The sequence below is a fragment of the Somniosus microcephalus genome, chromosome 2 (genome assembly GCF_052327205.1).
Source record: "Somniosus microcephalus isolate GS21.2 chromosome 2, FLI_Smic_1.0, whole genome shotgun sequence".
NCBI classification, from domain to species: Eukaryota; Metazoa; Chordata; class Chondrichthyes; order Squaliformes; family Somniosidae; genus Somniosus; species Somniosus microcephalus.
Window position 1 is genome coordinate 197232632 of NC_140988.1, and position 13209 is coordinate 197245840.

Genomic DNA, 13209 nt, shown 5'->3' on the forward strand with positions numbered 1-13209 from the left:
GCAAGCTCTGCGCAGTGCCCCGTGCAATGTTGGAGGTGGACTCCTCCACGCTCCTTGATATTGCTGAGAGGTTCTATGGCAACATTGCCATTGCACCTATCATCTCCATGTGCATGCCCATCACCCTTCTTTTGAAGGCCTCCCCATCGGGGTCCTCATCTCTGAGTCCTGTGCAGCAGAACTCACACACAAACTCGCCCTCCAGGAGCTGGCCCCCGAGCTATCCTTTTCCCCTGGCCTTGCTGCAGCCCACTTGTCCCCGGTGCTTTCCCCTGTGCAGTTCCTGCTACTACACTAGCCTCTAAACAATGTGTAGTGCAGGTATCTGAGCTGGTGTCTGTATTGACAGATGCAGTGACTCAGCCTCTTCTTCCTCCTGGAGATCATTGGGTACCGACACCCTGGTGCCCAATGATCTCCAGCACACTCGTCTCCAGCTGGCTCAGCTCTTCAATCTGGGCATGGCCCCTGCATGTCTGCTTCTGCTCACGCCGGTTGTGAGCCACCTTGGCCTGCAAGAGAAAGGAAAGTGTGTGAGTGAGTGTGGTGCAATGTGTTTGGATGATGCGCCTGCCATAGTTGAGTAGCTGTCATTGTGTGCAAGGTGTGAGATGTGGATGTGAGTGTTGATAGGTAGAGATTGTTGGTGGGTCAGTGCTGGGCGTATGGTGCTTTGAGCAGTGTGTGAACGACTGTCTGTGTGGAGTTTGCACATTCTCCCCGTGTTTGCATGGGTTTTCTCCGGGTGCTCCGGTTTCCTCCCACAGTCCAAAGATGTGCGGGTTAGGTTGATTGGCTATGATAAATTGACCCTTAGTGTTAGGGGGATTAAATACGTGGGGTTACGGGGATAGGGTGGGATATGTGTTGGTGCAGGCTCGATGGGCCGAAATGGCCTCTATCTGCACTGTGTGGTTTCTGTGATTTCTGTGATTGTGGATCAGATAGTGGTATGTAGCATTTGTTGAAGCATTCACTCACCCTGACCACTCATGTGAGGTCGTTAAACTTCTTCCTACACTGTGTGTGGGACTTGGGGACCACAGTGCTGCCTGTGACGTGGTGTACCACCTCCCTCCACATAGTCTGGCAGACTTGTGGCAAGGGCCAGTTGCCGGGTACAGGATCGCCTGCCTTCTCTCCACCGCAGAAACCAATGGCCGGCATTTTCATTTTCTGGGCGGGTCGGGTGCGGGCAGTCGGTGTGGTGGGTCAGGACCCCGTTCTTCTTTTCATCCCGCTCCTCAGATTGACGTTCCCTTAATGGCACCTATTAAGACAGGTCTGTGCATTTCCCAGCCCTATTAAATGCTGCAGGTCTGATGACATCATCGATGAATCACTTCTAGCTGGAATATTTAAAGGCGTCTTGGCCACAATGCATTTAATGGTTCAACTAGGAGTGTGCAGGCAATAATTTTCAACATCTGCTTACTGCTCAGCCTTGCACACATGGCTTCACAGAAGCAAAGGGCTGCACCCAAGTTTTCCGCTGACTCTCTACATATTCTTGTGGAGGGAGTCAGAGCATGCAGGGAGGTACTCTTCCCTTCGGATTGGCAGAAGAGACCTCCCCAGCAGACAAAGAGAGTCTGGTTAGATATAGCAGAGGAAGTGAACAGCAGGGATGTGGTCAGGAAGACCTGGATGCAGTGCCAGAAGCGCTTCAATGATCTCATGAAATAAGGAAAGGTCAATGCAAAGCCACACTCAACTTCATCCTGCTGTGCCTCTCATCACATTCCCATCACTCTGCCTTCAAGAGCCTACTCTTACACATCATTACTCACACCAATATAGCTTGCACGTCCACCCATCCCTCTCTCTCTATCAACATTATCACAATCCCATCTGACTAACCACCCCTCACATTCTCCCTCATCCTAATGCACCAACTAACACCACACAAGGAGACCATTTGGCATTGGCATTTTGGTATTGACACCACACTCCCTCATAGTCACCCTCTAAAGATGTAACCCACACATTCCTTACAGTCATTCCATCATTTTCACTCAAACTCTCTTTTTTCCCTCCTTGCAGGAGAAGGGAGCCCACAATAACAGGGAGAGGGAGAGAACTGGAGGTAGCACTGCATCATTCGCCACGTTGACATCAGCAGAGGAGGCCGCCTTGGAGTTGCGGCACAGCTGGCGGTGGGAGATGGAGAGAGGGGAACATCTCAGCAACCTGGTGACAGAATGACATCTCATACAGCCACGTGGCATACAGCAGTCACTCATATGGGGACTGATGTCAACGGCTAGTGAATGGTCATCATGTGCATAATGGTATCGTTATCCATTCTTAAATATCACATTTCTAAATGACCTCTTAACTGTCCCACAGGCCCATCAATAGCCCGGCCCCACCCACTGTCCAGCCGGAGGTAGTAGACGACTCCTTAGAGGAGTCTCCAGCCTCTGAGGGTGCACCGTCACCAGATATAAGCACACCCAGCAACAGTGCAGATATGCACACCTCAGTGGGTCCTACGTGAGATAGAGTTTTGTTGTCACCTGGTGTCTCACAAGTCACAAGTGAGCAATAGGAGATGGTGGAGATAGGGACAGCAGTGGAGAGTCCTCGTTGGAGGGTGCAGGATGCTCCCAGCTCTGCTCAGCTGCATGCAGACACTCAGCCTCAGGGCCTTCGAGAAACAGGGTGATCCTGGAGGTGCAGCAAGAAGTACAGGAGGCTTTGACAGGTTTTGAAGCCGCGATGACTGCAATTGTTCAGAGAATGGAGGAGTGCACCTCCAGCATGAGCACCTCCATGTCGCAGGCGATGGCGATGGTAGGCTCTTCCATGGAAAGGATGGCCACCTGCATGGAGCAAGTAATGTGCCATACACATGTGCACATGCTAACTATGGAGAACAGATGGCAGAGGCTCTTAGACCTCCTCTCTAGGAGGGGTGTAAACGTAGACTTGGGTTCTCATGGCCCCACTGCTGTGCAGCAAGGTGCTCTCCAGTTCCTTGCTAGCAGGGAAGAACGGGTGGCCCACGAGAGGGATGATGGTGAGAGGGGACATGGAAGTGGAGGCTCCTCTCAAAGTGCTAACACTTCTCCCCTGTTGCCTTCCCCTCAGTTAGAGGCCCAGGTGCCTCCTGGGATCGCGGTGGCCGAGTCTGCCCCTGCACAGTCGCAGGAGCTGCAGACTTGGCGGGGCCATCAGAGGCTCCAAAACCCAGAGGATGTTCGCCAAAAGTGTCTATGCAGTCACAGCAGGGAAGTGAGCAGCCTGCCTCTACCTCTGCTGAAGCCTCAGGGGTTGCACCTCGTAGAAGCACACATAAAAGAAAACTGACATAGAAGTAGATGCACAAGGGTAAGTACATGGGTTTTTAAAGAAATGTTTTTATTAAGGTTCCGTTACTGTTATGTCACCACTTTCTGGCCATGCCCATTTTAGTCTGCTACTTTGGAAGTGGCTTGGTGTGTTGGAGTGAATGCTTTATGGTGTTGTTGGTGGGGGGAACGTGACACAGCATGTGGCAGCCATATGGGTATAATGCAGGGAGTTAATACATCTGGCCATGATGAGGCCATCCCTGGCCTCCTGGGCAGCAATGTGCTCAGGCGCTGCTGGCATCTGGACCTCAGGTTCCTCCTGCTCCTCCTCATCTTCCAGCTGATGCTCCTCCTCCTCCTCCTCTGAAGAGACTGTGCGCTCAGTGCCTTGCTCCTCATGCAGCGCAAATCCTCACTGCTGCTTCATGTTGGGCAGTGCGCAGCGGGTGATGACAATTCTGGAGACCCTGGCTGGTGCGTGCTGAAGGGCTATTCCAGATCTGTCAAGGCATCTGAAGTAAAAGAAAAGACAGCCATCTGTGGCTTAGTAAAGTAATAAAGGATAGTATTCGACTGAAAACAAGGGCATATAAATTAGCCAAATCTAGTGGGAGGATAGAAGATTGGGAAGCATTTAAAAGCCAGCAAACAGTAACTAAAAGATTAATTAAGAAAGGGAAGATAGATTATGAAAGTAAACTAGCAAAAAATATAAAAACAGATAGCAAGAGTTTCTACAGCTATATAAAAAGAAAAAGGGTGGCTAAAGTGAACGTTGGTCCCTTAGAGGATGGGACTGGGAAACTAGTGGTGGGGAACATGGAGATGGCAAAGACGCTGAACAAATATTTTGTATCAGTCTTTACAGTAGAGGACACTAAAAATATCCCAACACTGGACAAACAGGGGGCAATGGGGGGGGAGGAGCTAAACACGATTAAAATCACTAAGGAGATGGTACTCAGTAAAATAATGGGACTTAAGGCGGATAAATCCCCCGGACCTGATGGCCTACATCCTAGGGTCTTGAGAGAAGTGGCGGTAGGGATTGTGGATGCATTGGTGATCATTTTCCAGAACTCCCTGGAATCAGGAAAGGTCCCGGCAGATTGGAAAACTGCTAATGTAACACCCTTATTTAAGAAGGGAAGAAGACAAAAAGCTGGAAACTATAGACCAGTTAGCCTAACATCTGTGGTTGGCAAAATGTTGGAGTCCATTATTAAGGATACAGTAACAGAGCATTTGGATAAACATAATTTAATAGGACAGAGTCAGCATGGTTTTACGAAGGGGAAGTCATGTTTGACAAATTTGCTCGAATTCTTTGAGGATGTAACATACAGGGTGGATAAAGGGGTACCAGTGGATGTAGTGTATTTGGACTTCCAAAAGGCATTTGACAAGGTACCACACAAAAGATTACTGATCAAGATAAAAAATCACGGGATTGGGGGTAATATACTGGCATGGGTGGAAGATTGGCTATCTAACAGAAAATAAAGAGTTGGGATAAATGGTTCGTTCTCGGACTGGCAATCAGTAACTAGTGGTGTTCCGCAGGGGTCAGTGATGGGACCCCAGCTCTTTACAATCTATATTAACGATTTGGAGGAAGGGACCGAGTGCAACGTACCCAAGTTTGCCGACGATACAAAGATGGGAGGGAAAGCAGTGAGTGAGGAGGACATAAAAAACCTGCAAAAGGACATAGACAGGCTAAGTGAGTGGGCAGAGATTTGGCAGATGCAATATAATGTTGGAAAGTGTGAGGTTATGCACTTTGGCAGAAAAAATCAAAAAGCAAGTTTTTATCTAAATGGAGAGAAACTGCAAAGTGCTACAGTACAAAGGGATCTGGGGGTCCTGGTACATGAAACACAAAAAGTTAGTATGCAGGTGCAGCAGGTGATCAGGAAGGCCAATGGAATCTTGGCTTTTATTGCAAGGGGGATGGAGTATAAAAACAGGGAAGCCTTGCTGCAGTTATACAGGGTATTGGTGAGGCCACACCTGGAATACTGCGTGCAGTTTTGGTTTCCATATTTAAGAAAATATATACTTGCTCTCGAGGCGGTTCAGAGAAGGTTCACTCGGCTGATTCCAGAGATGAGGGGGTTGACGTATGAGGAAAGGTTGAGTAGGTTGGGACTCTACTCATTGGAGTTCAGTAGAATGAGAGGCGATCTTATCGAAACATATAAGATTGTGAGGGGGCTTGATCGGGTGGATGCGGTGAGGATGTTTCCACTGATGGGTGAGATTAGTACTAGGGGGCATAATCTTAGAATAAGGGGCTGCCCTTTCAAAACTGAGATGAGGAGAAACTTCTTCACTCAGAGGGTAGTAAATCTATGGAATTTGCTACCCCAGAGAGCTGTGGAAGCTGCAACATTAAATAAATTTAAAATGGAGATAGACATTTTCCTAGCAGATAAGGGAATTAGGGGTTACGGGGAGCAGGCAGGGAAGTGGACGTGAGTCTAGATTCAGATCAGCCATGATCCTATTGAATGGCAGAGCAGGCCCGAGGGGCCGTATGGCCTACTCCTGCTCCTATTTCTTATGTTCTTATGTTCAGCCGGCCTATTGTTTGCCCTATGACACATCTAGTGGACATGTGGCTTTCAATATATCTCTCCTCGGCCTCGGTACTTGGTCTCCTCAAGGGTGTCATGAGCTACACCTTCAGTGGATAGCCCTTGCCTCCAAGCAGCCAACCGGAAAGTCTGTTTGGCAGTGCGAAGAGCTGAGAGAGGGTGGACTGGCACAGGACAAAAGAGTCATGATAGCTGCCAGGGAATTTGGCGCACAAATGCATGATGATCATCCTATGGTTGCAGTCGAGCTGCACGTTGAGGGAATGGAAGCCCGTGCGTTTGGCAAACACTCCTGGGTGATGATGGGGTACCCTGATGGCCACATGTGTGCAGGCGGAGATGCCCTGCACCCGTGGGAAGCTAGCCACAGCCGCATATATGAGCGCCTGCTCAGTCACAATGGCTTCATCAGTGGCAAAGTTGATGTAATTGGCTGACTTGTCAAACAGGATATCAGTGACCTGTGTGAAGCATCTGTGGGCGGCTGACTGAGAGATGCTGCAAATGTCTCCTGCAGATTCCTGGAATGAGCCTGAGGCGAAGAAGTTAAGGGCACTGGTGACTTTATAGCCACTGGTAAGGTGAGTCCACCAGGTCCTCTGGGCTGCAGCTCTGGTTCCAGTAAGCTTCAAATGTCTGTGACGACCTGCCACGATAGTTTGAGCCTCCTTTGGCACTGCTGCTCAGTCAGGTTGAGGAAGCTCATCCTCTGTCTATATAACCTGATGGTGATATCACCTAAGACCATAAGAACATAAGAGCAAAAGAAATAGGAGCAGGAATAGGCCATTTGGCCCCTCGAGCCTGACCCGCCATTCAACAAGATCATGGCTGAGCTGATCTTGGCCTAAACGCCACTTTCCCGCCTGCTCCCCATAACCCTTGACTCCCCTGTATCTCAAATATAGGTCTGTCTCCGCCTTGAATATATTCAATGACCCGGCCTCCACAGCTCTCTGGGATAGAGAATTCCAAAGATTCACGACCCTCTGAGAGAAGAAATTCCTCCTCATCTCCATTTTAAATGGGCGAACCTTATCCTGAAGCTATGCCCCCTAGTTCTAGATTTCCCCATGAGGGGAAACATCCTCTCCGCATCTACCTTGTCAAGCCCCTTCAGAATCTTATATGTTTCAATAAGATCACCTCACATTCTTCTATACTCCAATGAGCATAGGCCCAACCTGCTCAACCAAGACAACCCCTTCATCTCAGGAATCAACCTAATGAACATTCTCTGAACTGCCTCCAATGCAAGTATATCCTTCCTTAAATAAGGAAATCAAAACTGCATGTAGTACACCAGGTGTGGTCTCACCAGCGCGCTGTACTGTTGCAGCAAGACTTTCCTATTTTTATATACTCCATTCCCCTTTGCAATAAAGGCCAACATTCCATTTGCCTTCCAAATTACTTGCTGTACCTGCATACTAACGTTTTATGTTTCATTAATGAGGATCCCCAGCTCCCTCTGTTCTGCAGCATTTTGTAGTTTCCATTTAAATAATAATTTACTTTTTCATTCTTTCTACCAAAGTGGACAACATCACATTTTCCCACATTATACTCCATCTGCCAAATCTTTGCCCACTCACTTAAACTATCTATATCCCTTTGCAGACTCTTTGGGCTGGATTTTAACTCAGGTGCTGGCTGTTGTCGTGTTCTCCGAATTTCGTGTTTCCCACACGAATCTAAATGGATGTGGGCGATTGATGCAATTTTAATTCAATTGGCCAATTGATTTCCAACGTGTGCGAAACCTTTGCAAAGGGGTTTTTCATGACTGAAAGTCCCCTCCGATGATGTCATCATTGCTGCTGCATTTAAGGTCCACAGCAAGCCTTGCTTCTTTTGCAGGCTTCCAAGCTTTCTCCATTTGGTGTCAAATGGACCTGCAGGAAAGATGACAAGCAACATCAGCTCCTCGCTTTGACAAGGCGGCACTGCCGGGATTAGTCGATGGGGCTAGGGCCAAAAGGGAGATGCTGTTCCCTTCATCAGGGAGGAAGAGGCCTCCCACTCAGACCAAGGCTCTGTGGATGCAGGTGGCTGAGGAGGTCAACTCAATGGAAGTCACCCGCAGAACCTGGGTACAATGCAGGAAAAGATTTCATGACCTTCAGCGCACTGGAAAAGTGAGTAGGGCAGGGGGTTGGGAACCTGAGCAGGGAGACAGAGGAAAGTGAAACAGGGATAAAAGCAAAAGATAGGAAGGAGAAAAACAAAAGTGGCAGTCAGAGAAATCAACAGTTTAAATCAAACGTGGCCACAGTAAATGATAATTCTAATAGGTCTAAGAGCATTAAAAAAACAAGCCTGAAGGCTTTGTATCTTAACACGAGGAGCATTTGTAATAAGGTGGATGAATTGGCTGCGCAAATAGAGGTAAATGCATATGATTTGGTTGGGATTACGGAAACGTGGCTCAAGGATGGCCAAGACTGGGAACTCAACATCCAGGGGTATTCGATATTCAGGAAAGATAGGCAAAAAGGAAAGGGAGGTGGGGTAGCATTACTGGTTAAAGAAGGGATTAATACAATTGCAATGAAGGATATTAGCTCTGATGATGTGGAATCTGTATGGGTAGAATTGAGAAATACTAAGGGGAAAAAAACATTAGTGGGAGTGGTATATAGACCTCCCAACAGTAAGGCGGAGGTTGGGGATGGCATGAAAAGGGGAATTAAAGAAGCGTGCAATAAGGGCACAGTAGTCATCAAGGGTGACTTTAATCTACATATAGATTGGGCCAACCAAATTAGTAACAATACTGTGGAGGAGGAATTCCTGGAGTTTTTATGGGATGGTTTCCTGGACCAATATGTCGAGGAGCCAACCAGAGATCAGGCCATCTTAGACTGGGTATTATGTAACGAGAAAGGATTAATTAGCAATCTTGTTGTACGAGGCCCCTTGGGTCTGAGCGATCATAATATGATCGAATTCTTCATTAGGATGGAGAATGAAGCAGTTGACTCAGAGGCTAGGGTCCTCAATTTAAATAAAGGAAACTACGATGGTCTGAGGAGCGAGTTGGGTAGGATTGATTGGGGAATGGCACTCAAAGGGTTGACGGTGGATAAGCAATGGCAAACATTCAAAGACCGAATGGATGAGCTACAGAATTTGTTCATCCCAGTTTGGCATAAAAATAAAACAAAAAAGGTGACTCAACCATGGCTAACAAGGGAAATTAGGGTTAGCATAAGATCCAAGGAGAGGACATATAAATTGGCCAGAAAAAGCTATAATCCTGAGGATTGGGAGCAGTTCAGGATTCAACAAAGGAGGACAAAGGGATTAATTAAGAAAGGGAAAATAGAATATGAGAGTGAGCCAGCAGGAACATAAAAACTGACTGTAAAAGCTTTTATAGATATGTGAAGAAAAAGATTGGTGAAGTCAAGCGTAGGTCCCTTGGAGTCTGAATCAGGGGAATTTATAATGGGAAACAAAGAAATGGCTGACCAACTAAATTCATACTTTGGTTCTGTCTTCACAAAGGAGGACACAAATAACCTTCCAGAGATGCCGGGGAACATAGGCTCTGATGAAAGGGTGGAACTGAAAGAAATCAGTATTTGTAGGGAAATGGTGTTAGGAAAATTGATGGGACTGAAGGCCGATAAATCCCCAGGGCCTGATATTCTACATCCCAGGGTACTTAAGGAAGTGGCCCTAGAAATAGTAGATGCATTGCTGGTCATCTTCCAGAACCTGATAGATTCTGGAACAGTACAAATGGATTGGAGGGTATCTAATTATACCCCTCAATTCAAAAAAGGTGTTAGAGAAAAAACGGGGAATTATAGACCGGTAAGGCTGACATCGGTAGTGGGGAAAATGCTAGAATCTATAATAAAAGATGTAATAGCAGAGCACTTGGTAAGCAGTGACAGGATCGGACAAATTCAACATGGATTTACAAAAGGTACATCATGCTTGACTAAACTACTGGAATTTTTTGAGGATGTAACTGGTAAAATAGATAAGGGAGAACAAGTGGATGTGGTGTATTTGGACTTTCAGAAGGCTTTCGATAAGGTCCCACATCACAGGTTAGCATGCAAAATTAAGGCACATGGGATTGGGGGCAAGGTATTGACTTGGATAGAGAACTGGTTGGCGGACAGAAGGCAGAGAGTTGGAATAAATGGGTCATTTTCTGAGTGGCAGGCAGTGACTAGTGGGTTACTACAAGGATCAGTCCTAGCACCCCAGCTGTTCACAATATATATTAATGATCTGGACGAGGGAATTGGATGTAATATCTCCAAATTTGCAGACGACACAAAGCTGGGTGGGAGGGTAAGCTGTGAGGAGGATGTCGAGAAACTCCAGTACGAATTGGACAGATTGGGTGATTGGGCAGAAACATGGCAAATGCACTATAATGTGGATAAATGTGAGGTTATCCACTTTGGTGGCAAAAATAGGAAGGCAGTTTATTATTTGAATGGCAATAGATTGGGAGAAGGGGAAGTGCAAAGAGACCTGGGTGTTCTTGTGCACCAGTCGCTGAAGGTAAGCATGCAGGTGCAGCAGGCGGTTAAGAAGGCAAATGGTATGTTGGCCTTCGTAGCAAGAGGGTTCGAGTACAGGAATAAGGATGTCTTGCTACAGTTGTACAGGGCCTTGGTGAGACTACACCTTGAGTATTGTGTGCAGTTTTGGTTGCCTTACCTGAGGAAGGACGTTCTTGCCATGGAAGGAGTGCAGCGAAGATTCACCAGGCTGATACCTGGGATGGCAGGAAAGATGTATGAGGAGAGATTGTGTCAATTAGGCTTATACTCACTGGAGTTTAGAAGATTGAGAGGGGATCTCATCGAAACCTATAAAATTCTGTCAGGCCTGGACAGACTAGATGCAGGAAGGACGTTTATGATTGCCGGGGAGTCCAGAACCAGGGATCATAGTCTAAGGATAAGGGGTAAGCCATTTAGGACTGAAATGAGGAGGAATTTCTTCACCCAGAGAGTGGTGAACCTGTGGAATTCTCTGCCACAGAGGGCGGTGGAGGCCAGTTCATTAAATATATTCAAAAAGGAGTTGGATATATTTCTTAAGGCTAAAGGGATCAAGGGATATGGGGAGAAGGCAGGGACAGGGTACTGAATTTGGATGATCAGCCATGATCTCATTGAATGGCGGAGCAGGCTCGAAGGGCCGAATGTCCTACTCCTGCTCTTATCTTCTATGTTTCTATGTTTCTATGAATTTCCCATCACTCTCAATCTCATCCCCATTGCCTTTCCTCACCAGCATTCAGCTTTAGCAATCTCTTCCTCCACATCCCACTTGATACTGATATCCATGCACCCTTACCCATTCCCTCTCTCTCTATGCTCACATTCACATAACTATTCCGCCATGCAGCCCTCACACTCCCTATCATTCTGATGCTTTGAACACAACTGACAACACAGAGGGAGGGCCCTTGGTCTTGCAACCTCACTCCATCTTTGTCTCCTTCTAAGTATCTATGCTGTGCAATCTCTACACTCACTCCTTCATTCTCACTCAACCTCCACTTGTCTCCCGCATTGCAGGAAAAGAAAGCTCACAACAAAAGAGAGCGAGCCAGGACAGGAGGAGGGCCACCCTCAATAGCCCACCTGACCCCCTGGGAGGAGGCCGTCCTGGAAATCATGGGCATTGAGGATGCTTTGCGCATGGGGGATGGACAGACGGGTGCAACACAGCAAGCTGGTGACAGGAAAGTTTCCCTCTCTCCCTTTGACCTTGCATGAGTCGCTGATAATGATTGTGAAGCTGTAACAGATGCACTTATGAGCATCTGCAAAAAGCAATGTGCATGTAGCCTTTGCATCGCATCTCTGACTCTTTCCTTTACTCCCCCACATGACCATCACAAGCATCCGTCCCCCCTAGCCAGGAAGAAGAGGCTGAGCAGCCAGACTCCTCAGAGGGAGCTGCAACCTCTGAGGGTGCTGCGTCACCAGAATTCAGCGCACCCAGCACCAGCACAGACACCCACACCTCGGTGGGACCTTCTGGACATAGAGTAGTGTTGTCACCTGGTGTATCACAGCTCACAAGTGAGCATCAGCAGATTGTGGAGACAGGGACAGCAGTGGAGAGTCCTAGTCGGAGGGCACAGGACTCTGCCAGCTCGGCTCAGCAGCGTGTCGACCCTCTGCCACTGGGTCCATCCATAAGATCAGAGGTGATGGAACTCTAGGCACAGATGCAGGAGTCTCTAGCAGGTTTTGTCTCTAGGGTCACTGCGAGTGTGGAGCGAATGGAGGAGTCCATAGCGAACATGAGCAGAGGTTTGTGGAGTCATTGGCGCATGAACGCATCACCACGGAAAGGATGGCTACCTCCGTGGAAACGATTGCTACCTCCATGGTAAGTCTGGCTACCATACAGGAGAGGATGGCTACAGTAGAGGAGAGGAGGGCTGTGGCCATGGAGGAGCTTAGTCGCCAGGGTATGGAAAACATGGTCATTGTTCAGAATAGAATGGCATCTCTTGAGGAGTGATGGGCATCTATTGAACAGAGAAACCAAACCTTCATTGAAGTCCTTCTGAGTAGGACTGCCTTTGCAGATACGGGTCCCCATGGCCCCCTGATGTGCAGCAACGTGCTCTCCAGCCACTTACAGGTGCTGAGGGGGACCTGACCCATTAGATGGAGGTTGGTGGCATACCTCAAGGAAGTGGGGGCTCCTCTCCAAGCGCTCACACTTCCATGTCACTGCAGAGACCTTGGTCAGAACCCCACCGGAGTCCACACTCAAGTGAGATAGATGTCTCAACCACTGCACAGCCGCAGGAGCAGCAGACTGTTGATGAGCCCTCACAGGCTCACAACCCCAGAGGACGCCTGCCAAAGGTGTCGAAACAGGAGCAACAGGAAAGTGAGCAACGGGACTCCACATCTGCTGAAGCCACAGGGGAAGCACTACGTAGGAGCACGTGTAAGAGGAAGATAAAGCACGAGTAGTCACAAGGGTAGTCACTTGGGTGGAATTTTGTGTTTAGTGTAAAAATGCCATCACATTATAATTGTACATAGAAATTCTAATGGCAAATGTTGCAGTTGTGGCGTCTGTCATTTCGCTATTAGGACTTCCACATTGAGGCCTTAGGAATACTTGCAACTGTCAGTATTGTGGTCGGAGTGCTAGGAATCCTCTGGTTCTTGGCCATTGTCAATGTTCTGGTAAGAAGCTGCCAGGCAAAAGTGTTTGATTGACTAGGCTAAGCAAATCTGCCAGGATGAGTGGGTTCCTTGCATCCCGGGCAATGCTGCCTCTGGTTGATGGGCCTCTGCAGG

General features: G+C 47.8%; 1 protein-coding gene across 1 annotated transcript in view; it reads right to left on the reverse strand.

Moving 5' to 3' along the window:
• Positions 1 to 383: 383 nt before the first annotated feature.
• Positions 384 to 13209, reverse strand: part of LOC147123177 (uncharacterized) — a 140034-nt gene continuing 127208 nt past the window's right edge. The window contains exon 3 of the mRNA XM_085965538.1: positions 384 to 512. Within this exon, the coding sequence (XP_085821664.1) occupies positions 384 to 512 (129 nt within the window). The remainder of the gene's footprint in view (positions 513 to 13209) is intronic.